The following is a 27,103-nucleotide window of genomic DNA, read 5'->3' as shown; positions in this document are numbered from 1 at the left end:
TCTCATCCAGTCGGCCTGGGTTCGATCCCACGGTGATTTTTCTCGATACGAGATTTGTCTGATTACGTCTTCCGTCGGACGGGGAAGTAAATGTTGACCCCGGGCTAACCTAAAGGGTTAGGCCGTTAGCTCAGTCCAGGTGTAGGAGTCGTCTCCCTGGGTCCTGTCTCGGTGGAGTCGCCCGTAGGCCGTTGGGCTCACAATCTAAAGGTCGTTAGTTCGAATCCAGGGGTGGATGGAAGCTTAGTTTCAAAAATCTTGTATTGGGTCGTTGCAAACATGTTTTGAAGTTTATGTCCCTCGACTCAAAAAAAAGTAAAAAACAAAGAAATTACAGGCCACGGTTCCAACATTTGAATGAAAAAAGTGTTTTGAAATGCTTAATGCGGTCAAAGAGAAGGGAAATACTCTTTGATGCGGTGCTGTACATTGCAATAGAATTATAAAATTCATAAAAATACGAGCCCAAACATGCTAAACATGATTATTCATGCAGAAAAAGGCATTTTTGATTGTTTCAGTTGATAAGTCTTCAATTTCCATAGAAATTGTCAAGTTTTTAGAAAAAAAAATGTTTTGCTGCGTTAATTTTTCAAACCAAATACGTGGGAGCGAGGGGGAGGCAACATAAACTTTGAAAAATATTTGTAACGGCCTTATTAAATTTGTTCGCGCGTGTGGTCGGTTCGGGAGATTTTGGACACAACTCGTTTCAAACTACGCGAGTAAAACAATTTATTGCGCGAACAGAAACTACGTTTATTGCAAAACGCGTAAGGTCTGGCGTTTATTATTGACTATACTCTAAAGGGGACAGTACATGAGAAGCGAACCGGGGAGAGATCAACAAGAACGAGGATCACCTCTGCTCACTCTGCTCACCTCAGGGACAGACAGGGACAGAATAACATTTATTTGTGGATCTCCGCGCGATCAAAATTCTAAAAGCAATTTTAAACAATTCAAAATTTTAAAACTGTTTAAAGAAACATGCTTGCTCACTTCCTATTGAATTATTTATCACTCGATTTTAGTTGAAAACGCATAATTGAACGTCAAAGTGCTGATATGGCAACATAAAAGGCATGCTTGAATTAGATGCTGTTCCCCTAGTTCCTTGCACTTGAAAACCAAAAATATTAAAAAATGGGGACCCAAATAAAATTTATTGTTCTACAGCATTTACTGCAGACCTTTCCCAATCGCTGGCCACCTGGCTCTTGCGCCGACACGATTGTTGTCAAAGTCGACATTCGTAGTCGGTCGACCAAACATCAAATTTTGACACTTTCACCGACCTAACCCCAAAAGTTGGCAACTCTACACTGTTTTCACAACTCATCGTCCGCCGTCGTTAGGGATTTTTCAAGCTCGGGTGAAAATCTCAACAAAAGTTTGCATTTTGTGCTGTTAATTCGCAAGGAAGAGAGCCTAGTTTTATCGTGTTCCGGTGCCGCAACCATGTCCACCACGGAAAAGATTGAAGAAACACCGGTCGTTAAGGGCAAGGGCAAGGAAAAAGAGGAGGAAAAAACTGAGCTGGTGAGTGTTTGAAGTTTTAAGGGGGGAAGCCATTGTTGCTGGAAGTCGGTTCCGCAAAGTGCATTGTCATGATCCGGATTTCTGTGTTTTGGGTTTTTTTTTTAGAGTGACGAGGACAAGCAGCTGCAGGATGAGTTGAATATGTTGGTCGAGCGGTTGCAGGAACCGGCGACGGAGTTGTACCTGCCGGCGCTGGAGACGATGGCCAAGTTGATTAAGGCGTCGACCACGTCGATGACGTCGGTTCCGAAACCGCTTAAGTTTATGCGGGCCCACTTTGAGACGATGAAGGAGATTCATAAGAAGATGACGGCGTCGCTGAAGGACAAGGTCACGACGAAGCTGTGCGCGGAGATTATTTCCGTGCTGGCCATGACCATGGGAACCGGCAAGGAGTGTTTGGTGTATCGGCTGTTGTGCGACGACACCAACGAGAACATTGGCGATTGGGGTCACGAGTACGTGCGCCACTTGAGTGGGGAGATTGCGTCGAATTGGCCGGAAACGACGGAGGATTTCAAGAAGCGGTTAATCTGCCTGGTCAACCAGATTATTCCGTACAACATGGCGCACAATGCCGAGGCGGAAGCGTGCGATTTGTTGATGGAAATTGAACGGTTGGATCTGTTGGAGGCGTACGTGGACGAGAGTGCTTATCCGCGGGTTTGCCTGTATCTGCAGAGTTGCGTTCCGTACGTTCCGGAACCGGAGAACATCAGCCTGCTCAAGTGTGCGCTGAATCTGTCGAGGAAGTTCAAAATGCACACCCAGGCGATGCGACTGGCGCTGATGATCAACGACATGCCGTTGATTCAGGACATTTTCACTTCCTGCAACGATCTTGCCCTGCAGAAACAGTTGGCGTTTATGCTTGGTCGTCAGCAGATCTTCCTGGAGCTGCCGGAGGGTTCGAATGATTACGATGACCTCGTGGAGATCATGTCCAACTCGCATCTGAACAATCACTTCCTAAATCTGGCCCGTGAGTTGGACATTATGGAGCCCAAAACGCCGGAAGATGTGTACAAGTCACATCTGGACAATTCTCGCACTCCGTTCGGATCGTCGCAAATCGATTCTGCTCGTCAGAATCTGGCCGCTAGTTTTGTGAACGGTTTCGTAAATGCCGGGTTTGGCCAGGACAAGCTGCTCATGGAGGATGGCAACAAGTGGCTGTACAAGAACAAGGAGCACGGAATGTTGAGTGCCACGGCGTCGCTTGGATTGATCCTGCTGTGGGACGTTGACGGTGGTCTGACTCCGATCGACAAGTATCTTTACTCGAACGAAGATTACATCAAGTCAGGAGCTCTGCTGGCTTGCGGCATCGTAAACTGCGGCGTCCGCAACGAGGTCGATCCGGCATTGGCCCTGCTTTCAGATTACGTGCTGCACCAGAACAGCACCATGCGGATTGGCGCCATCCTCGGTCTGGGCCTTGCCTACGCCGGTTCCAATCGTTCCGTCGTCCTCGAACTCATCGGTTCGGTATTCAGCTCCGAACGCCGCACCGGTTCCACGATGGAAGTCATGGGAATCGCCGCCCTCTCCCTCGGAATGATCGCCGTTGGATCGTGCAACAGCGAAGTCACCGAAGTCCTGCTCCAGACCATCATGGATCGTTCCGAGCTCGAGCTCAAGGACACCTACGCCAGATTCCTTCCGCTCGGTCTCGGCCTCGTCTACCTTGGCCGACAGGAAGCCGCCGAAGCCGTCATCGCTGCCCTCGAGATCATCCAGGAACCGTTCCGTTCGATGGCCACCACCATGGTCGAAATCTGCGCCTACGCCGGAACCGGAAACGTCCTAAAGATCCAACAGCTGTTGCATCTCTGCTCAGAACATTACGAACCGGCCACGACCGAAAGCGAGAGTTCCTCCTCGAAGAAGGACGCCGCCGCGGCCGCAGCCGCTGCCCAAAAGGAAAAGGAGGACAAAGAGAAGGACCTGTCCGGGTGTCAATCCGTCGCCGTCCTCGGAATCGCCCTCATCGCAATGGGTGAGGAAATCGGCTCGGAGATGGCCTTCCGTTCGTTCGGAAATCTGCTCCGTTACTGCGAACCGTGCATCCGTCGATCGGTTCCGCTGGCCCTGGGTCTCATCTCGGTGTCCAACCCAAAACTAAACATCCTGGACACGTTGAGCAAGTTCTCCCACGACAGTGACGCAGAAGTGGCCCACAATGCCATCTTCGCCATGGGTCTGGTCGGCGCCGGAACGAACAACGCCCGGCTGGCCGCGATGCTTCGTCAGTTGGCCCAGTACCACGCCAAGGACCCGAACAACCTGTTTATGGTCCGTATCGCCCAGGGGCTGACCCATCTCGGCAAGGGAACGCTCACGCTCAGTCCGTTCCACAGCGATCGGCAGCTGATGAGTCCGGTCGCGGTCGCCGGACTGCTGGCCACGCTCGTCTCCTTCATGGATGTTAAGAATAGTGAGTATTTTGGGCAAATTGATGATTATGGGGGGGGGGTTACTTTTTTTTAATTTCGCTGGAATTATTTTTCTTTTCTTTTTGTGATTTAAGATTTTTTTGAATTGAATGTTGTTTCCTTTTGGTTTGGTAAAATATCAGATATTCATTCTTTTTTTTTTTTACATTTGTCATGTTGATTTGAAATTTGAACTCCAGTTTTTAGTTGATTTTCGTATTTTTTTAAATGAAAAGTCAGCTTTTAATTTTTGTAAACTTTTTGATTCCCAATAAGAATTAAAATGGTTATTTTTTGTTATGTTTACAGATTTAGATTTTTTTATTTTTTATTTTTGTTTTTATTTATAATACTACAATTTACTAATATTAATAAACTAAACACAACTCTCATAACAATAATAATACAAATAAAAAACCGGGGCGTTTGGTACGTTATGTCTACGCATCCCTCCTCCCCTGCAGATTCTGTGAAATGTGATCCGATCACATAGTCCTCTCTGCAGCAAACACAACGCAGTAGGGCTGGCCGCTTCAATTTTTGTAATAAATTTTCGGGTGTTCTTGGATGTAATGCAGTTATTAATCATGATAAGAAAAGTACGTGGGCGTATTCTTTCGCTGCGTTTGTGTTGCATTAGATAAGGTTAATTTTCATATTTTTAAATTACTATACTTCTTAACTAATTGAACTTATTTTTTTTAAATTTAAGTTTTGATTGTTTTTTTTTTAGTTTTTTTTCTGCGTTTTCGAACATTTTAGACCCATTCTTTCGCAGCATTTTTCCCATAAGGATATTGCAATTGTTTTTTTTTTCAGAAAAACAGAATTCATTTATCATCAAATTTAAAAGTTAACAGGCAGAGCAAAGATTGCCCTAATAGTCCCCTTCAACATAAAAAAAATCGAAAATAAAAAAAAAAACATTTTGGGAATTCAACTTTTAGTAGTAAAAAGTAAATAAAAATTTCCGAAGACACCAAATCGATTTGAAAGTCCCTTCTCAAGGTACAGTTTTTCGAATACTCATATGCTTATTTTGTATTTCCTGGTTATTACATTTTAAATTGACTTGACTCAAATTTTAAATTTTATTTTTTATTTAACTTAAAAATTTTAGTTATAATTTTTGTTTTCAGATTTTTAAACAACTTTATTTATTCTCTAAAAAATAAATGATAACTAAAATTTTTAAACAATTGAAACTTCAATATAATAAATAGTAAATAAATGATAAATAAATAGTAGAAACATAGTCGCAAATTTTGCAATATATCAAAAAATCCGAAAAATGATTGTGGGTGGTTTTTTGCGACTCTAACTGCTCAAAATTATAATATTAAAAAAATCAACAGTGACTCGGAAAATAGAAGATTCTAAAATTAATAATACCAAAAAAAAAAAACAAAAAAAGTAAAAATTAAAAAAAACTAAAAATAAGTGAAAACAAAAAAAGCAAACAAATCTTACTAAAAAAATGTACCTACTTCAAAATTCAAAATTAAAAAAAAATTGGCTTAAAATCAACAAAATAAAAATTGCTTAGTTCAAATGTTCAACTATAAAAACTTACTTTTAAAGTGTTTTTTTTTTTACCAAAACAGATAAAACATAAAATAATTAAAATATATACTTTTGAATATTGAACAGAAATAAATATTTTAAAATAAAAAAAATCTGAAAAAAATCAAATTGTTTTGCAGTTGCAGTTCAAAGAGTTTGATAATTCAAAAAAACTCAAAGATCAAAAAATATAACAAAAAATACATAAAACAAAAAGAAAATAATAATTTTACCTTAAAGGCATTAGAATAGTTATTTAAAACATTTCCAGTTTAATTTAAAAATTAAAAGGTTATGAAGTCGATACTTGAAAAAATCTAAAGTTTTAAAATAATAAAAACAGTAATAAAATTGGGACTGAAAATTGAACATATCAAGATTTTTTTTAAAAGGACCTATAAACATATCTAGAGTTTTTTTGAAAAGGTCCTATAAACAAAATTTTCAATTTTTGCTTTTTTGGTGTTTTTAGAATCGCCTTGAGTCAGGGGTATTAAAAAACATTTAAAAAGCAAAAAGTGAAAATTATGTTTATAGGACCTTATTATTACTTTTTTTCAAAACAACCAATGAGCGATGGGTTTCCTACTTTGATAGGACCTAAAAAAAAGTAAGCAAGATAACAGAAATTTAGGAATTAAACAAAAACATAAAAAAAACAGGAATTTATAAATTATGTAGAACATTTTCAAATCAAGATGTTTAAACATGGGAAAACAAAAAAATATCATGGTGTTTTTAGTCATAAATCTGATTATTTTTCGTTTTCGTTTTACGGAGCAAGGTGGCCTCAAGTCAGTCAAAGTCCGGTTTCTTGTGGAAAACAGAGTAGTGATTATTTTAAAAAACTTTTTTTTCTAATTTAAGAATTCTAGAAAACAATCCTTAAAACACATTGTAGCACCTTCAGTGCATCATCATTCATTAACATCGAAAAATATTTTCAGCGACCTTTTCAACAATTCTAGAACGCTATGAAAACATAAAAAATCATGACCATAATTTCCAGAGCAACATTTGAAAGGGGCGGTACGACATTGCTCTTACGGCCTTTCATTACACGCGTTTAAATGGGACGAAAGGCCGTAAGAGCAATGTCGTACCGCCCCTTTCAAATGTTGCTCCAGATTTATTGTAAATTATTCAGAAACTAAACAATCCCCTTTTTATTGCAGTTATCTTGGGCAAGTCGCACTATCTGCTGTACACGATGGCCACCGCCATGCAGCCCCGTATGTTGATCACCTTCACCGAGGACCTGAGCCCGTGTCCGGTTCCGGTGCGCGTGGGAATGGTAAGCCCAATCGAATTTCGTTCGTCGAAAGACTATCAATTTTAATACTTTCTCTCTCCCCTCCCTCAAAAAAAAACTCCAGGCCGTCGACGTAGTTGGCCAGGCCGGCAAACCCAAGACCATCACCGGCTTCCAGACGCACACGACGCCGGTGCTGCTGGCGATGGGCGAACGGGCCGAACTCGCCACCGAGGAGTACATCTCCCTCACGCCCATCATGGAAGGGTTCTGCATCCTGCGGAAAAATCCCAACTACGTCCCGTAAGGCGTTCAGACGGCGCGAACGCCACGGAAGGGCGGACAATCCTTAAGACTAACTCACATTTAAATAAACAATATTTTGCAAGCGATAAATAAAACATGAACATTACTGATTGTTTAATGCGCAGAAAACATACAATTTATTAATTTAAGTGTCTCACAGCAAGTATTTGAACAAAAATAAAATTCAATTTCCAAAAAAGAACCTAAGATTTCCCCTTCCGTTTGTTACCACCACTCTTCCCGCTGGAACCTTCCCCGCCGCCACTTGGTTTGGCCTTCCGCGACAAGTTCATACTTTTAAGCTTCTGCTCCAACCGACCGTGCGCCTTCTTCAGATCCTCCTGTGCCTGCACCGTCTTGGCCGGGAGTGGATGCAGAAATTCTTCCCGTTCCTTCCGCTTCACCTCCTCGCCGCAGCCGTGAATTTCCGGCAGGCCGTGCTTGAAGCAGAACCGCTGCTTGCAGAAGCCACAATTCGAGCCCATCATGTTGGTTTTTTGCTTGCACCGTTTGTAATCGCACGTCTGGTCCACGGTTTTGACGGCCTCGAGGACCGTATCGAGATTTCGGTCGACGGTGCTGCTCGGCAGCGGTTGCACAATCTCGGTGGCCTTCGTTACGAGCTTTGGGTCGGTTTCCAGCTTAAGGTCACCGGAGCTCGGTGATGGGCTGGTCATTCTAGTGTTTAATTTAAAATTTAAACTCGGAATTTCACTGATTTTAGAGAGGTGAAAACCACTTTGTTGTTGTTTTTAGTTTGTTTTTGGTAATAATCTGACAGCGACAGCAGCGATGCCAAATTTGCAGATTTGCTGATTTGCCAATTAGGTTTTACACCGTGACGTCATTTGACAGCTCGTGTGCACTGTTTACATGGTCCATGTCCATGTCCATGTAAACAGTGCACTCCTTCTAATCTCCAAATCGAGTCGGCGTAAAACCTAATATTTAAATTCAAAAAAGAGAGTGACACTTACGAAAATCTTTAAAAAATAATTAAAAATCTAATAAAATATACTATAGTAATTAAAAACTATACTATAGTAATTGTAAAATAACAAATTCAAAAATTGAAAAGAATCTTTTTTAATAAGTTAATTTTTTAATGTTTTTGAGAGCCCCTGACATTAAGGCGGATTCAAAAACACCCAAAAATCAAATAAATAAAATAAAATTTTTAATATTTATTGTTCGTTTCGTTTTCGTTTTACGGAGCAAGGTGGGGGACGCGGCCTCAAGTCAGTCCAAGTCCGGTTTCTTGTGGAAAAAAGGGTAGTGGCCGAACTAGTATTGCATACCAAATGAACACCACCGGAAGATATAGGGGATCGGGAGGGGGGAGGTGAAAGAAAATTAGTGTTGGTGTGAGTTGTAAGAACTTGGATTACTTGAGCAGTTACGTTAATCTAAGTTTAACACTGAATAAAGAAAATCTGAAATTAGGATTCAAAGTAAAAAGGCCCGAAAAAAATTAAATTATGAGTTAATTAAATAAGAAAATGTAACTAATCGGAGATCTATACAAAAGAAACCTATGATGTATTCCAAATTTAAAGGAAATAAAAAATACTAGAGAAAAAAAAAATGAAAACTAACTGCCGACCTGTCACGTCCGTCAATAGCCTTGTCGTACATTACAACTAGAAACAGATCTGCCAATGAAATGTTACACTTCGTTCAAATCAACTAATCATTTCAGTCCAATTATTCATCGACGGAAAACTATCTAACTTTAATCAACAACCTATACTAAACTGTCTGAAAGTAAATTTAATCTCAAATCCCCGAATGTTTTATTATAACGCCAAATAAGGTAAAGGATCTTGTTTTTAAACCAGTCTTGCCGCTTCCAAAAACCAATAAACATAAATGAATAGTTCATAAGTTGAACACTAGTAATTAAGACGACTATTTCATGCCTTTCATTTCATTAGGGCATAGAGCTTTGCAAACAAGAGTGCATCTCTATTATACCTTATGTAAACTGTCATTTGAGTGAAGGAGACACACTCCTGTTCACAAAACCCATGCGCCCTTTTGAAATGTTAGGCTCCATTTGATCGTCAAGGCTCCAGTAGACCCTCGATTCGCAACAATAGATTTATCTAAGCCCGCTCTAACGCACACTAGCACGCCATTTGTTTTGCTGGCTGGTACAAAATTTAACCTCAATCTTTTTCGTGTACGTACATGCAATACATGCGCACGTAGATAACTCTATGGTCGATACAACCATAATCCGAAAACCGTTAGTTCAACAGATTAACGAATTTTGTCCGATATCATCGCACTATTGATTGACCGAGACTCTATGGAAATTTTGACATATCAAAATGCTACGTAATAATATATTTTTTAATTAATTTTCAAAATCTATTCTATCCTACAATGCCTAGAAGAGGCCTCTGTTTCTGTTGTGAGTAAGCGCTGGTTTCAGAGTTCATTTTTCAATTTAAAAGGGGTGGGAGACGACTAATTTGCTTCATGAACTCCTACTCGGCCTTGGGACCACCTCTTAAGACACTGATGGCTCCTAGCTAGGAATTAAACCTAGACACAGCGTCGAGGCCCGCTTCGCATGGCAAAAATGTTGGCTGGGGGGAAGTGATATTATCACGAAATTTTATTTTAAAGCCAACATTGCTAACGGCGTCGAGGTCCTTACTCATGCCCAAGGAAAATTTTTAATATTTATTGTTGGACCTTTTTTAAAGATAAATTACATTTAATACACAATGGTCTCCTTGGAACGAGCTGTCAGAAAAAGATTATTAGTGTCAAGCAAACAAATTTTTCAAAATTTCTTAAAGATCCATTTTAAATCCTAGTGATCGTACAAAGATTAATTTAGCCACGAAATAACGAAATTAAGCAAAGGGTTTATAAAAAAATACAATTTAAGAAATTTAATGTTTTGCAATGTTTGGATTTAAGAAGCTAAGAATTTTTGAATTTTAGATATTTTTATTTCAGAATTTGAAAATTTAAAATTGAAATTCTGAAATTCCGGTATGTTAAAATTTCATAATGTCAAAATATTTGAACTTAGCAATTCAGAATTTATGAACTTACATAATCTGCAATTCCACAATTTTAGAATATTATTTAAGAATTCGAGTATTTTAGAGCCTCTTAGGGCATCTCCACCGCAGGGATCTAATTGCGTTGCAAAGCTAATTTGGCACCCGCGTCAAGCCCACCGCGGTACTTGTGCGAGAGCTAATTTAGGTTCGAGTTCATCCGTGTTCATCCGAATCTAAACAAACTCAGGTTAGCTCCGGGATCTACCGGGAGCAAATCGTCTGCCGGATGGTTTTTTCAAGCAAAACAATGTAATTGGGCCAATGTGAGTTTGTAAACAAAGAGTTAGTCCTGCTCACGTCAGTAAATGTTTACATTAGGAGTGATGATTGATTTCTCGATTTAAATTCTTCGAGCTTGGAGTTATTTTCCTTCCCGTGTTACAAGTTTACGCATGAAAAATAACTTTTGATAATCTGGGGTGAGCAGTTTTGTTTTTTAGGTTAGATTGGGGCTAAGTTTGATTAATTTTGATCAACGCATTGTCGATCTACTGCCGGACATGCAAGAGACAAGTCATTTGTATTGAGTAAAAAGCAAAATTCAAGCAAAACATTTTAAATAAGCCAATACGGATTTGAAAACACGCAAGCCGAGCACAATTGGGTCCTAAAATGAAGCTTAGATTGCTGATATTATTGTTTACAGTGATAAAGCATATTTTTCTGAGTACGACCACAAAGAATTTAAAATGGATTTTTAAATCAATTTTGAAAAATTAACCTCGCGGTCCATCTTGACAGAAAAGCTCCTACTTGACAGCTTGTTCCAAGGGGACCATCGAAAAAATGTTGTCTTGTCAAAAAAAAAAAATGCATTAATATGAAAAAAAGTGATCAGAAATGGTTTTAACCGTGTTTTTTTTTACCGTTGTACAGAAAAATTTACATAGGGCTTAAGTACCCAATTCTGATCTTAAATTCTTAAATTCTTAAGTTCTTAAATTCTTAAATTCTTAAATTCTTAAATTCTCAATTTCTTAAATTTTCAAATTCCTGATTTTGAATTTTTTTTATTTTTGATAAAAATTGTATTTTTGAATGTTAAAATTTCGGGTTTTTCGTAAATTTAACTTAATTTCTATCCCGTCCGTGTGGATCATTTGGACAGCGCACTGGACTCACAATCCAGAGGTTGCTGATTGGTACTAGCAATAGTGGCCGACAGCTATAAAGATAACTTCTTTTTTTACTCCATTTCGACCAAAAAACTATATCTGTCCTTTTAATTTCAAAATTTTGCAATTTGAGATTTGGCGGGGATTTTAAATATTATTATATCGATTACAAGATTATTAAAAAAGAAAATTCCAATTCTTCTTTTTCATCAGAACATATTGAAAACAAGCACCGCGCGAAGAAACGTCAAACGCCACGTTTGGTTTATGCTGCGTACCGCTTATGAAAAAACTTTACGTGACCCTTTCCCTGACCGTTTCTTGTGCGTTTTTTTATATGGAGTTTTGCGTTCCCTCGGATCTGCGTATCAGCCTTTACGGTACAACCATTCAAAGTATTTTCAAATGAAATGAAAAAAATAAATAATAAAAATAAACGTATTCGTATTTTTTCTTACTCCTCACTGACGTGAGCAAAATACACCCTCTGTTTACAAACTCACATTGGTCCAATTACATTGTTTCGCTTGATATATATTTGAATTTTATATATAATTTAAAAATGGTCAAATCAGTTTAGTTATTTTTAAATTTTGAACATTCATGTTCAAATTTTCGGTGATGATTTGCTTATATAAATATATGTGGTTGATTATTTTTTATTTAAAAAATACAAAAAAATATAAATTCCACAATTTTTCAATTTAATAAAATCGTTTAGAACTAAATCACTGATTTCTTTAATATTCATTCAAATTTGATATTCAAAATAAATGCATCTTCAACCAAAACAAATACAAATAATTCAAAAAATCGCTGAAAAAATTAGCCACCGGCAGCTCGGGGACTTCTCGAGCACCTATCTCGGCTACTCGACGGATCCCCGATGAACTTTTTCTTCGCTGAATGAACTCGAAGGCTAATTTAGCTTTAGCTTTGCTACCCGCGGTGCGAAAGTTGGGGTGCAAACATGTCGGGAGCAAATCGGATGAACTCTTTTAAAATTTTGAAAATGATATTTTATTGATGTAAGCAAACAATTAGGACATATAATGCAATTGGAGGCATGTTCTATCATGTTAGAATGTAGTTTTATTGTTTTCGATCAACAAAACGGCTAGAATTTGAAAATGAATAAATTAGATCCCCGCGGTGGGCTTGAAACGGTAGCCAAATTAGCTCCCAGCGGTGCGAAAACGTGTATTAGCTACGGAGCAAAGCTAAAACTGGGGATCCCACCGATAGGTTTGCCACGCAATTAGATCTCTGCGGTGGAGATGCCCTTAAAATTTTCCAATCTTTGAAGATTTTTATAATTCCGAGCTGTCAACTCAGTCACGAAATATTCTAGCAGAGAAGAATGCTAAAATAATATCCAGCTCAGCCAGAAAAATGTAAAACGTAAATGTAATGGAATTTTCCAAGCTAAGAATATTAAACTTCAAGAAATTTTAAATTCTTGATTTGCAAAATGGTTAACTTAAGAAATTTAGAATTCTTGGTTATCCAAATTTTAGATTCTTGACTATCCAAATTTAAGAATTTTGACAATTTTAGATTTTTTTTAAATTTTTATAAGGCCGAAGCAAATAATTTTCAAAGTTTTTGTGCTTTCGCTCTGGGGGGCTAGATAAATAAAAAAAATCTAAAGCCATAGTTTCAACATTTGCAAGGAAAATGTGTTTTAAAATGCATTTTACACTAGTACAGTTGTTTTGCAATCATTAGTTTTGCGTTAATAAACATCGAATATTTTCAAAAATTACTACGATTTTTAAATCAATTCAAACATGCTAAAAAATGATTCTAAACGCATTTTATGCATTTTAAATTGATTTCAGCTGATTCCACTCAAATTTCCATTGAAGTTTTGAAAATTTTTGAAAAAAATAACTTTTTTTGCCCCCTGATTTTTCGGGCCAACTTTGAAGTGGGGGAAAAAACTTTAAATAAAATTTGTACCAGCCTATTACATGAATTAGAGATTTTAGCAAGGGTTTTAGAATTTTAAATTAAATCTTAAATTTCTAAAAATAATTTAATATTAAAATCGAAGATTCTTCAAGATTTAAGATTTTATAATTTTTCAATTTAAATAATTTTCAATTCTTTATTTGAAAAATTTACATGTGTGATTTTTTTGTAATTTAGAATTGAAGAAAAAAAATTAAGTTCAATGTTTTGGCCCTTTGCAAAACACCCCACAACATAAATAAAAAGTCTTGTCACTCACACACTGAAACAAGTTTGACAGTTTTCATCAGAAGAGTTCCAGAACATCAGCAAAATATACGTGTAAGTTTTTTTTCCTCCAGAAAAACTGGATTTTTCTCCGTTTCTTTCGGATGTTCCGCGATCCGCTGTAAGTGTGCGGTCCGAGTGATCCAAGGACAAGTGGCAACTCCGCCCGGATAGCTAGTTTGAAAAGCGGCCCGCGAACAAATTCGAAAGGCCAAAAAGTACCGTAAAAAGTGGGTGGAGAAGAAAAACAAGAGCCGTCGCGAAACACCCGCGGGAAGAAGATTCTCCAAAACGATGATAAGTTCGGCGAGCAACATTGAGTTGTTGGACGGTTCCGACACCGAGGACAGCAAGATTCTCAAGTGGAACCTGCCGCTGAAGGAGCTCTTCCGGATGGCTTGTAGCTTTTATAAGGGTGAGTTGAGGGATGTTTGGGAGGTTTTCTTGGGTTGTTTGGTGATTTTTGCATTTTGTTTTTTTTTTTTTTTTTTTCAGAAAAGTCCGGCAAGGCGATTCACCTGAGCTACGAGGACAACCTGAAGCTGGTGGCATTTACGCAGCAGGCCGCCCATGGTCCGTTGGATTTGGCCAAGGCTCCACCGCTCGGAATGTTCGACGTAATTGGGAAGGACAGACGCATTGCGTGGCAACATCTGGGAACCATTACGAAGCTGCAGGCCATGGAGGGCTTCATTGATCTGCTGGATCGACTCTGTCCACTGTTCAAGCCGTACGTGGAAGCGATCAAGAAGGATCGCGAGGAAAAACTGCGACAAGCCCAGCTGGAAGAGGCTCGACAGCGCGAACAAATGGAGAGCGAAAAGGAGCAAATGGCCGAACAGAAACGCATCGAGGACGAGAAGAACCGCGAGGAGCTGCAACGACGCCAGCTGCAGGACGCACTCAACCAGCAAACCTATCACCAGTTTAAGGAGTACGCCGAGAAGCAGTTCCCGGGCAATCCGGAACAGCAAGCCATCCTGATTCGGCAGTTGCAAACCGAACACTATCACCAGTACATGCAGCAGCTGCAGGCGCAGGTCGCCAGTAACTATTCGCACCAGATGAGGACGGCACCGGACGCACAAGAAGAGCTCAACGGAACGGATCAGCAGCAGCTGCTGCAGGTTGGCCAGCAAACGGATCTGGTTGTGAGCGCCAAAGAGAGCAGTCAGCTCGAGTACAAGGAGCAGTGCGAAAGTGACGACGAGTCGGGAGGTGAGTTTCAGAATAACAATTTTTATCAAAAACAAAATTAAAAATTTACAAAAAAAAATCAGCAAAAATATCAAAAAATAGCGAAAATGGCAAAATACGAAAAAAAAACATGAATAAGTTTAAAAAAAAACTGAAAAAATGCAACCAAAAATGCAGTAATTGCAAAATTTACTTTAAATTAAAAAATTTACTGTTAATTACAAAATTTACATAACTTACACAATTTACAAAATTTACAAAATTTACAAAATCTACCAAATTTACAAACTTTACAAAATTTACTAACTTTACAAAATTTACAAAATTTACAAAATTTACAGAAATTTCAAAATTTACAAAGTATACAAAGTTTACAAAATTTACAACATTTACAAAATTTACAAAATTAACAAAACTTACAAAATTTATAAAATTAACACAATTTACAAAATTTACATAATTTACAAAATTTACAAAATTTACAAAATTTACAAAATTTACAAAATTTACAAAATTTACAAAATTTACAAAATTTACAAAATTTACAAAATTTACAAAATTTACAAAATTTACAAAATTTACAAAATTTAGAAAATTTACCAAATTTACAAAATTTACAAAGTTTACAAAATTTACAAAATTTACAAAATTTACAAAATTTGCAAAATTTACAAAATTTACAAAATTTACAAAATTTACAAAATTTGCAAAATTTACAAAATTTACAAAATTTACAAAATTTACAAAATTTACAAAATTTACAAAATTTACAAAATTTACAACTTTTCATATTTTTATATTCAGTACCAAATTTACAATTTTTTCACAATTTTACTTTTTAACGCTTTTTTCAAATTATAGAATATTATTTTCTATCATTTCCCAATCTCTAAACAAACTAGGTCTTTCTTTTTTTTTGTTTTTTCTGTGCCTCAATTTTTTCGATGCTATCTTAAAATAATTGATCGATTTTTAACTCATTAATTTATGTTGCAATGTAAATTAAACTTTTTGCTTTGGCAAAAGGTTTTCTGTAATATTGTTTTTTTTTTTTTTTATTTGAATAATGAAGTTGTTAATTTTGATAATTTCGATACTTTTGGTAAAATTGAAAATTTTGATATTTTTGATTTTGATAATTTTTCATGAATTCATGATTTCATAATTTTGGTAATTTTGTAAATTGTTTAAATTTGGATAATCTTGATACTTTAGATTATTTATATAATCTAAATAGTTTTATTTCATTCTGCCAATTTATTTATTTATTTTTTTAAATTTAAGTAATTTCAATATTTTTTAAAATTTTGATTGTTTCAATAATTTTGACAAATTGATAATTTTGATGATTTTGGTTAATTTGATAATTTGATAATTTCAATGATTTTGATTAAAAAAGTTCATAAATAATAATTGATTGATTTTTTTTAGTTTTGAGAATACTCAAATCAAATCAAAAATCAAATTATTCGCTCTACAGCATTGCCTTGGCGTTCTCGATTGCGAGATCCCTACTCGAAACTAGGTGTCCGAAGGATTGGTTGTTGAGGCAACTGCAAACCTCTTTTTACACCTTAGCTTCCATCCACCCCGAGATTCGAACTGACGACCTTTGGATTGTTAGTCCAACTGCCTACCAGCGACTCCACCGAGGCAGGACCCAGGGAGACGACTCCTACACCTGGATTGAGCTAACGACCTAACCCTCTAGGTTAGACCGGGGCCAACATTTACTTTCCGTCCGACGGAAGGCGTGATCAGACAAATCTCGTCTCGAAAAATGCCACCGGGACCGTCTGGGATCGAACCCAAGCCGACTGGGTGAGAGGCAACCACGCTTACCCCTACACCAGAATTTTTTTTTTGAGAATACTGTAAATTCGGATAATTTTGATAATCTTGATACTTCTGATAGTCTTGATAATTTTATTTCATAATTTTGATAGTTGGGATAGTTTATTTTTTTGATAGTTTTAATGATTTGGATAATTTCGATAATTTTGATATTTTTGGGAATTTAGATAATTTGTAATTTCAATAATATTTGTTTAATTGATAATATTGATGTTTGTTTTAATTTTGGTAGTTTTGACAGTTTTGTTAATTGTCAACATTGATAATACATTCAGACCCGATGGTCTGATACCAACTGTTGTCAAACGAACGGGGTCACTTTTTAGTTTGACACCCTTTTTACACGGAGTTCACACACACTACCAAACGTTTGTTTTGATAGTGTACGTGGGCGCCGTGTAAAAAGTGACAGTTCGTCACTTTTTAGTTTGATTTTGACCAACCAACGGGGTACAATTTTGATGTTTTTGATAATTTTGGTAATTTTTGATAATTTGTTATTTCAATAATGTTGGGTTTCATTGATAATTTAAATAATTTAGATAATTTTCATATTGTTTTTTTTCATAACCTTGATATTTTAATTGATATTTTGAATTCTAATAATTTTCATAATTTTGATAATTTTGATAATTTTAGTAATTTTGATTGTTTGGATAATTTGGATAACTTTAATAAAAATTAATTAAAACTGGTTATTTGATCACTTTGTCACACAAAAATCAATTTCACTCTTTGCAGAGTACGCCGTCATCAGCCCGGCCAACATGTGGACAAAGCCGGACATCAAGCTGTTCAAACAGGAAGTGACCTCCGGCAAGGGCGACGGCGTGATTCGGGTTGGCCACGGCGACACTGTAACGGTAAGATTATCAAACTCTATAATTTAACCTTTTCTGACCAATGGGAAATTCATCCGACAGGTTCGCGTTCCCACGCACGAGGGCGGTTCCTGCCTGTTTTGGGAGTTTGCCACCGACAGCTACGACATCGGGTTCGGCGTGTACTTTGAGTGGGGCAAACCGCTGACGACGGAAGTTTCGGTGCACATCAGCGAGAGCGACGAGGACGACGACACGCTGGAGGACGATGATTGTGAGTTTTTTCCCCCCAGCTTGAGGTTTTGAAAGTCTTCTAATTAATATTTCTTTGATCCCAGCCGTGGCCTGTGTGGACGACCTCGAGTGTGGGGGGCAGCAGGGCCAGCAGCAGCAGCACAAACAGTACAGCAGCGGGGCCAGCAGCTCGCTCGCGAACCGGAACCCGATCTCGATCATCGTTCCCATCTACCGGCGCGAGTGTCAAACCGAGGTTTACGCCGGTTCGCACGCCTACCCGGGCGAGGGAACGTACCTGCTCAAGTTTGACAACAGCTACAGCTTGTGGCGCTCCAAGACGCTCTACTACAAGGTGTTTTACACGCGATAATCAGCACAGGAACGTTCCTTTTCGTTATTTTTTAAGGTTTTTTTTTTTGGGTTCGTCACTCCGCGACGCCGTTCGAATCCGTTTCGAAGTGGTGAGGCGAAGAGCACCAGGTTTTAGTTACAGTGAGAAAGAATGACGCCCCCTTTTTGTAACAACTATCGAACTGTACCTTTGACAGAAACAGACACACACACACACTTTTTGCACACAAAGTCACAATGTGAAAAAGTAGCTAATTTATTGAGAGGCGTAAAAAGAAGCAACAGTTGTTTGTTAGTTGAATAGATTTTAATCTTAGGCTCGTATCTTTAGAGAGAAATAAATTAACAGAAGGACATTTTCGGAACAGTTCGGAACCAACCTTTTGGTTTGCGTGAGAATTTTTATGTCAAGGTGCATGCTCTAGAGAAAACATAAAATAAAATATCGCTCTATTTATAGATGTAACCATTTTGAGAAGATGATCGAATAACCGAACCCCAACCAAAAAAAGAAATCATAATCATTCTCTAAACAGACAAGGAGCAACAACAAACACAAATTAAAAAAAAAAACAGTTTCATGTAAATGTTCAAACCCCCCAGAAAAGAGTCCAATAAAGAGAACATTCGATGTCATGCCAAAACGTGCGCTATGGTTTGTGTGTTTCTTTTTTTGTGTTATTTGCATTTCAGCATGAGAAACTTCCTCCTCGGCGATGACGACGGCGATGTCTATCTCGCAGCACGGTAGTACTATTCATTGTTGAGTTATGACCCACTCTGACTAGAAGAGGGTGGCGGAGGGATGATGATAGAGGGTGTAGGAGTCTCATCAGCAAAACTCGCAAAACTCTTCCACGAAACAAGCGGGAAACGAAAAAAAAGAGGGAGAGATCAAGTGCGAATTGATGATGGTCACCTGTGACGAATTGCAGGGTGGCGAACATAGAGAATCAACTTTTTAAAATAACTATTAAAATTATTAAAAGTATCGCGATTGTCCAAAATATCAAAATCAACAGAATTTTCCAAATTACTAAAATTATGAAAACTATCAAAATTATCAAATGTCTCAAAATATTTTTTTTAACAATTGAGCAATTCCAGCTCGTACCAGAAATTTTTCTGGTACTTTTGTACCCGGGCTTTCTGAAAAAATACACTGAAAGAAAAATACACGTATCTTCAATGAAACTGTTCGATTTTAAAACTCAAATTTAAATTTTAAGGTATTTTTTACGATTTTTTCGTTTATATTTCTTGAGGAAATAGCCTAAGAAGTTACAAAAAAACTCATGATAAATGTAGGATGGCATGTCTCTCCTAAAAAATACAAAAATCAAACTTATGGAAAATCGGACGAGACTCAAAAGTCAAGTCTGTCATATAGAAATGGCCAAATCAAAACGCCAAAACCTCTGTTTATCAACATTTTTTTTCGTCATTTTCATTTTTAAACCAGTTGTATCTTCACAAGAATTTGACTTAGAACAATGGTCAATATGGAGACTTTTATGTAAAATTGTATGGAGAATCGATTACCATTATCGGTTTAAAAAAAAATTAGGTTCAGACCACATAAACAACAGTTGATTTTGATATATTTTTAGGTGAGTTGTTCCATTCTAAATTTTAGGCAAGTCTTCTTGTCTTTCCTCAAAATTTTGGACGAAAAACAAATCGTGACATCATCTTAAAATTCAACTTTTAAGCATATAAATCGAAAAATTTAGAGAAGTGGCGTGTATTTTTATGTCAGCGTTTTTTTAGGAAGTCCGTCCAATTTTCTACAAGTTTGTCTTTGACCACTTTTTGATACGATACAACGGCTTCGAGGTCCATACATTTTTACTTCACGAAATACAAAAATATTTAAATAACTTACGCTCTTCTCAAATGTAATTTAAGAGTGTAACTGGCTCCATATACACAGAAATTCTTTTAAATCAAAGAGGGTCGGGTACAAAAGCTTCAGAAAAAAAATCCTGATACGAGCGGAAATTGCTCAATTCTCAAAATTATCTAAAATATAAAAAAAATATAGTAACAAAAGTATCGAGATTATAAACATTTTTTTCAAATTGTCAAAATTTTCAAAATAATTAAAATTATAAAATATATATAAAATAACCAAATTACCAATTTTAAAGCAAAATAAATGAGTTCAAAATCGATCAGTCCTTTCCAAGGCTTAAAAGAAAAAAATGTGAATGAAAATAATTTTGCAGATTTTGTTTTTTAAATAAAAAAGATCTTTGTCAAAATAAACTCTAAATTAAAAAAATATAAATTTTGTAAATGAAAAAGCAAAATTTGTATTTTTTTTTTAATTGAATGAAAATAATTTTGCAGATTTTGTTTTTTAAATAAAAAAGATCTTTGTCAAAATAAACTCTAAATTAAAAAAATATAAATTTTGTAAATGAAAAAGCAAAATTTGTATTTTTTTTTTAATTTTGTAAATTTTGTAAATTTTGTAAATTTTGTAAATTTTGTAAATTTTGTAAATTTTGTAAATTTTGTAAATTTTGTAAATTTTGTAAATTTTGTAAATTTTGTAAATTTTGTAAATTTTGTAAATTTTGTAAATTTTGTAAATTTTGTAAATTTTGTAAATTTTGTAAATTTTGTAAATTTTGTAAATTTTGCAAATTTTGTAAATTTTGTAAATTTTGTAAATTTAGTAAATTTTGTAAATTTTGTAAATTTTGTAAATTTTGTAAATTTAGTAAATTTTGTAAATTTTGTAAATTTTGTAAATTTAGTAAATTTAGTAAATTTAGTAAATTTAGTAAATTTAGTAAATTTTGTAAATTTTGTAAATTTTGTAAATTTTGTAAATTTTGTAAATTTTGTAAATTTTGTAAATTTTGTAAATTTTGTAAATTTTGTAAATTTTGTAAATTTTGTAAATTTTGTAAATTTTGTAAATTTTGTAAATTTTGTAAATTTTGTAAATTTTGTAAATTTTGTAAATTTTGTAAATTTTGTAAATTTTGTAAATTTTGTAAATTTTGTAAATTTTGTAAATTTTGCAAATTTTTCAAATTTTGTAAATTTTGTAAATTTTGTAAATGTTGTTTGTAAATTTTGTAAATTTTGTAAATTTTGTAAATTTTGTAAATTTTGTAAATTTTGTAAATTTTGTAAATTTTGTAAATTTTGTAAATTTTGTAAATTTTGTAAATTTTGTAAATTTTGTAAATTTTGTAAATTTTGTAAATTTTGTAAATTTTGTAAATTTTGTAAATTTTGTAAATTTTGTAAATTTTGTAAATTTTGTACATTTTGTAAATTTTGTAAATTTTGTAAATTTTGTAAATTTTGTAAATTTTGTAAATTTTGTAAATTTTGTAAATTTTGTAAATTTTGTAAATTTTGTAAATTTTGTAAATTTTGTAAATTTTGTAAATTTTGTAAATTTTGTAAATTTTGTAAATTTTGTAAATTTTGTAAATTTTGTAAATTTTGTAAATTTTGTAAATTTTGTAAATTTTGTAAATTTTGTAAATTTTGCAAATTTTGTAAATTTTGTAAATTTTGTAAATTTTGTAAATGTTGTTTGTAAATTTTGTAAATTTTGTAAATTTTGCAAATTTTGTAAATTTTGTAAATTTTGTAAATTTTGTAAATTTTGTAAATTTTGTAAATTTTGTAAATTTTGTAAATTTTGTAAATTTTGTAAATTTTGTAAATTTTGTAAATTTTGTAAATTTTGTAAATTTTGTAAATTTTGTAAATTTTGTAAATTTTGTAAATTTTGTAAATTTTGTAAATTTTGTAAATTTTGTAAATTTTGTAAATTTTGTAAATTTTGTAAATTTTATAAATTTTTTTTTATTTTTTTTTAATTTTGTAAATTTTGTAAATTTTGTAAACTTTGTAAATTTTGTAAATTTTGTAAATTTTGTAAATTTTGTAAATTTTGTAAATTTTGTAAATTTTGTAAATTTTGTAAATTTTGTAAATTTTGTAAATTTTGTAAATTTTGTAAATTTTGTAAATTTTGTAAATTTTGTAAATTTTGTAAATTTTGTAAATTTTGTAAATTTTGTAAATTTTGTAAATTTTGTAAATTTTGTAAATTTTGTAAATTTTGTAAATTTTGTAAATTTTGTAAATTTTGTAAATTTTGTAAATTTTGTAAATTTTGTAAATTTTGTAAATTTTGTAAATTTTGTAAATTTTGTAAATTTTGTAAATTTTGTAAATTTTGTAAATTTTGTAAATTTTGTAAATTTTGTAAATTTTGTAAATTTTGTAAATTTTGTAAATTTTGTAAATTTTGTAAATTTTGTAAATTTTGTAAATTTTGTAAATTTTGTAAATTTTGTAAATTTTGTAAATTTTGTAAATTTTGTAAATTTTGTAAATTTTGTAAATTTTGTAAATTTTGTAAATTTTGTAAATTTTGTAAATTTTGTAAATTTTGTAAATTTTGTAAATTTTGTAAATTTTGTAAATTTTGTAAATTTTGTAAATTTTGTAAATTTTGTAAATTTTGTAAATTTTGTAAATTTTGTAAATTTTGTAAATTTTGTAAATTTTGTAAATTTTGAAAATTTGTCACTTATCATGATCACAAAATTTGTAAAAGCAAACAATTTTGCAGAAAAAAGTATAAATTAAAAACATACTGCAATTTAACGTATTTAGGTCTGAATTTTCAAAAAAATATTTTTAAATTAATTATGGAAAAATGACCCTGAGGACCATACGAAAATTACAGGCCTAAAAGGGTAAAAAAATATAAATTTGGTTGGTAAAATAAATGTTGTAAATTTTGAGTAAAATGAATATTAATTAAATATAAGCTTAATTCTTTAAAAAAATATGCAAGCTCTCTTACCGTTAAGATTCGTTATTCATTTTATTCAACATAAACAGCTCAGCTGATTCCACACCATGGATAATTTCTCCATTCCTCCATACCTTAACATACAGATTCGCAGATTTCACCTCATGTAGCGAGTTTTTTTTCGCAGAATCTAATCGCCTATTTGTTCCTATTCTGTTGTTTGTTTATCATACATTTTTTGTGCCGCAAATTTACCGGTTTTCTATCGTCGCCGAGATCGTCCGACGTTGATTTGGCAGCCCCAGCAAATTTCATTCATGAACGGTCCCCCGGACAGACAGGGGGCTTCATCTCTCACCCTCGCGCCCTTTAATGATTTGATAGCGTGTTCGCAGAGTCGGAGTCATCTTGGCCACCCTCGCCTTCCCATCCGCCGGGAGATGTTCTCGTTGTGATAAGCGTTGACAATTTCCTTGGGGGGATGCTGCTGCTGCTGAATGGATGCGAACAAAAAACAGGTAGATTAGCCAGCCAGCGCGCGACAATGTGAGATTTACGGCGTCCGGAATCGCGTTTCGATTGGGGGAGAACCGTCGCCACGTGGCCAAGCTGGGAAGAGATGCACGGGTTCGTCGTTGTTGCGCAACTCACTCGGTCGTATGGGACACACGAGAGTCATGAACTAGGGGCGTACTTCCGCTGCTTGCTGGTGGCACTTGGGATGGATGAATCATATGTGACTGTTGTGAGAGGTTAACAATACTACAAAACGAGGGAATTTTCCGTTGAGAAATTTTCTAAAATTTTTCATTTTTTTTAACACAGTCCATGCTCAATAACTCAATGTTTTGGTTATCGGTAGAGCGTCCAATTTCCCGGGGTTACAAAATTCACAAATCCCGGGAATTCCCGGGAAATTTGAAATTTAACGAAAATTATTCTGATCCTGTTTCTGATTAATATTTTGCAACAGAATTGCATAGAACAGCAACTTTAATGTCCAAATTGAGTGTGAGGATCAATTAATGGCTAGATACTTGTAAAAAATTGCATGATTTGAGAAAATATATTATAAATTTTCTATTGTTTATGCTGTCTTTCAAATCGTACCAAATCAAAAAAAATATTTTTAGTAGTTTTTGTTGAGAAGTGCTTTTTTATTCAAAGTTTTTTGACAGTGAAAATCTATGCTCCATACCATACAAAAAATATCATGCAGAAGTAATGTTTTTATGGCAAATTGAAACACTAACTTGTGAATAAATAGATATTCATTGAATTTATCTTAAATATCTTATTTCTAGCGCTATATAACTTGAAACACTACACAGAAAATAAAAGTTGAATTTTGGAATGTTGAAAATTTGGTAGTTTGAATATTACCTCTTTTTTTGAGTAATATTACATACAAAATGTGTAAAAATGTGAACCTTGTGTGTGTGAAAATGTGAATTTTCTGGGGTAAAATTAATCATTTTTTTGACACAAAATCTGTCACCATTTCCTGATGAATATTACCATCATTTTTTTTTCTGTGTATTTCATGAAATTAAAACTCAAAGTTTTACAATTTTTGAAGCGAGTTTTTGAAGATAGGTTGCATTCTTTGAGTAAATTTCATATGATACGAAGTTGTTTTATAATGATTTTTCATGGTTCCATTTATGGTGTGATATTTGTGATATGGTTATATGGCCTAATGAATTAATTAGATAAAAATAGTTTTCATAGTGTAAAAGTGGTTGAAATCAAACGATATTTTTTCATATTTAAAATTTATAACTTCAAACAGTTATTTCTCGAATGCTACTAAACAAATTCTTCTCAAACAACCCTTTTTGAAAAATTTAATTATATCAATTCAATTTTCATCCGATTTGGTCAAGGTTAACAAAAATGGTAAATATCTTATTTTCAAATGATATAACAAACAAGTCGTTAAAATAGGTTGTCGAAAATAAAATAGGTAATATTCATTCCATAATAGCGTAATTTTTGTTGCCCAACATATAAGCAACCAATATTCCTATCTGAATTAAACCTTGAGATGAAATTTACAGACAAGCTGAATAGTTCAATATGAACAGTAGATTGAAATGAATAAAATCAAATAAGGTTCTTTAATTATTATTTTTTGTATGATTTCAAAACAATGGTGCCAAAAAGGTTGGAAAATGTATACTTCCACTTGTACTTCGGGAATTCCCGGGAAATTTACAAATTTCCCGGGAAACGGGAAATATTTTTTTCCGGGAAATCCCGGGAATTCCCGGGATTTCTTTTCCCGGGACGGGAAATTGGACGCTCTAGTTATCGGATGTTCGATTATCTGAAGTTTTTTAAGAGCACATTATTAAAATTTTGATTGAACTTAAATATCGTAGTTTAAAAGACTTTCAGATATAAAAGGTTCTTGATTGCTTCAATACCATTGAGCCAATTACTTCATTGCTAAAATTGTTGCTGCTTGAGTATGTTTCTAAATTACTAAAATCTCTAAACTTTAGTCACGCAGCTTGTGTCCACTCATGTCAAAACATTAGTAGTTCTGATTGACTTAAGATAGAGAGAGACACAGCAGAAAAAAAATCCACGACCACCCGCTGATCCACGTTCGAACGGTCGTAAAAGTGTGTGTCTTAATTGTGCGTTTCTAGAGGTCATTCATAAATAAGCCACGTCGACAGCAGCACCGGCTTGATTAGTCACTTTATCGAACGGAGCAGGATTTAGTTGACCTTTTTTTTCATTTCAAGTTGCCCGATCTATACGCGTCGCAGAGCTGACCTTTGCATAACTCACCTTTCCCCCCCGAGCAAGAACTGCAAAATCGCAAACACGCTGCCCTGGTTCAAGAAAAAAAAACTGTCTCGACTGCACCTGCATAATTTTTGCAGAATTTTTATCTCCCGCACAACCGGGTCAACCAGCTTCGCGGTATATCTCAGAGGGCGTCGCGACGTCGTATCGAATCAATTATAAAAAAAATAATAATATTAAAAAAAGACGGGAACTCCAATAGCAGCAGCATCAGTAGCAATATGCAGTGTACAATAGTGCAATCTAATTAAAACACGAGCACGGTGCGACGTCCAGTGATGATGGATGAGAGCAATTGGAAGTGTTCAAAAATAGGTGGAACTGACACCTTAAAAAATGAATCTCGTGTCGTGCTGTCGCTGTCCCGGAATCAATCCATCAAACGTGGCCGAGGAGCCACACTCGACACAGCTATCAGCTCAACCTTCGCCAGAGATGACCAGCCAGGGTCATCCGATATTTCTGTTTTTTAAAGGGTTTTATTGCAGGATTCACGCATTTTGAACGTTTTTGTATAATTTATGTAATCAGTTTTTTAATCATTTACAGTCGACTCTCTGGTTGTCAATATCCAAGGGACTGTCGAGGAAGAGAATCATCAGTTTATAGAACGATGAAAAATGAAAACTTGATTGAAAATATCAACGTCCATCAAACAAAAACAAACTAATGTCAAACACCCTTCAAAGCTTCGTTTCGCCAAGAAAAATGTCTATGCAAGCCATGAGAAAGTGAAATTATTGACAACCGGAAGAGATGTTTAAAGCAAACAGAATCCAAGGGACCGTCGAGGAAGAGATCCTTCAAGCAAGGGAAAATATCGAGGAATGAAGGTAATTGAAGTATGCAGATTGAAGGAACTGAAGAATTCATTGATAGATGGAGAATTATTGATATCGAGAAGATCGACAGCCAGAGAGTCGTCTGTCTTATTAACAAGCTAAACCCGACAAACTTCGTCTTGTTTTTTTTATGTTTCTTGACGTTTTTAGCTTGTTTCCTTATTCAGCCTCCTGTGATCAACAGGAGGTTGAATAATTGGTTAAAGTTGTCACTTTTTGGCATAAGAACCTTCCATGGACTTATACGAACCCAACGCAACAAAGGGCCCCTCGATCCGACGTTCCGTATTCGCGTTGGTATCGAAATTTTCTAAATTACTTGGATTTAAATAGCTCAAAACATTACCATCACGACAACTTCTGCCAGTTTACACCTTAATGCAAGCTTTAAATATCAAAGCGCACTGAAAAATAAACCAGCTCAAATCAAATCGAAACGAAACGAAACTATTGGCACTACGCCCCCCGGGGCATGGCCTTCCTCTAACGTGGGATTTCTGCTCCAGCGCCTCTGACGAGACAGGAGAAACCGGGACCGACGTTTTACTTCACCATCCGATAGAAGCTCAGTGGATAAGGCGGGAATCGATCCCGCGTCTCATAGCATCATCGGGATCGGCAGCCGAAGCCGCTACCCCTGCGCCAC

General features: G+C 34.9%; 3 protein-coding genes across 3 annotated transcripts; 2 read left to right on the top strand and 1 right to left on the bottom strand.

The window, feature by feature from the left end:
• Window positions 1–1,287: 1,287 nt before the first annotated feature.
• LOC6054097 (26S proteasome non-ATPase regulatory subunit 2) lies at window positions 1,288–7,297 on the top strand. The gene is made up of 4 exons (XM_038260233.1): window positions 1,288–1,542; window positions 1,648–3,979; window positions 6,716–6,834; window positions 6,917–7,297. Exons 1-4 carry the CDS (start codon window positions 1,462–1,464, stop codon window positions 7,097–7,099), a joined length of 2,715 nt encoding a protein of 904 aa, XP_038116161.1. The 5' UTR covers window positions 1,288–1,461; the 3' UTR covers window positions 7,100–7,297.
• LOC119768837 (DNA-binding protein SMUBP-2) lies at window positions 7,202–7,869 on the bottom strand. The gene has a single exon (XM_038260234.1). It carries the CDS (start codon window positions 7,773–7,775, stop codon window positions 7,302–7,304), a length of 474 nt encoding a protein of 157 aa, XP_038116162.1. The 5' UTR covers window positions 7,776–7,869; the 3' UTR covers window positions 7,202–7,301.
• A 5,671-nt stretch (window positions 7,870–13,540) lies between these two features.
• On the top strand, window positions 13,541–18,650 carry LOC6054098 (Golgi resident protein GCP60). The gene is made up of 5 exons (XM_038264206.1): window positions 13,541–13,952; window positions 14,033–14,755; window positions 17,330–17,451; window positions 17,512–17,683; window positions 17,748–18,650. Exons 1-5 carry the CDS (start codon window positions 13,832–13,834, stop codon window positions 18,014–18,016), a joined length of 1,407 nt encoding a protein of 468 aa, XP_038120134.1. The 5' UTR covers window positions 13,541–13,831; the 3' UTR covers window positions 18,017–18,650.
• The last annotated feature ends 8,453 nt before the right edge of the window (window positions 18,651–27,103 follow it).

The sequence above is a fragment of the Culex quinquefasciatus genome, chromosome 3, assembly GCF_015732765.1.
Source record: "Culex quinquefasciatus strain JHB chromosome 3, VPISU_Cqui_1.0_pri_paternal, whole genome shotgun sequence".
NCBI lineage: Eukaryota > Metazoa > Arthropoda > Insecta > Diptera > Culicidae > Culex > Culex quinquefasciatus.
The sequence above is the reverse complement of the archived record's forward strand: the minus strand, read 5'-3'. Positions and strand labels throughout refer to the sequence as shown.

Coding starts and splice junctions, on each gene's coding strand:
- LOC6054097 (XM_038260233.1), top strand. CDS start 1,462: ATGTCCACCACGGAAAAGATTGAAGAAACACCGGTCGTTAAGGGCAAG. Junction 1,543..1,647: donor AGGAGGAAAAAACTGAGCTG/GTGAGTGTTTGA, acceptor TTTTTTTTTTAG/AGTGACGAGGACAAGCAGCT. Junction 3,980..6,715: donor CTTCATGGATGTTAAGAATA/GTGAGTATTTTG, acceptor TTTTTATTGCAG/TTATCTTGGGCAAGTCGCAC.
- LOC119768837 (XM_038260234.1), bottom strand. CDS start 7,775: ATGACCAGCCCATCACCGAGCTCCGGTGACCTTAAGCTGGAAACCGAC.
- LOC6054098 (XM_038264206.1), top strand. CDS start 13,832: ATGATAAGTTCGGCGAGCAACATTGAGTTGTTGGACGGTTCCGACACC. Junction 14,756..17,329: donor AAGTGACGACGAGTCGGGAG/GTGAGTTTCAGA, acceptor CACTCTTTGCAG/AGTACGCCGTCATCAGCCCG. Junction 17,684..17,747: donor CACGCTGGAGGACGATGATT/GTGAGTTTTTTC, acceptor CTTTGATCCCAG/CCGTGGCCTGTGTGGACGAC.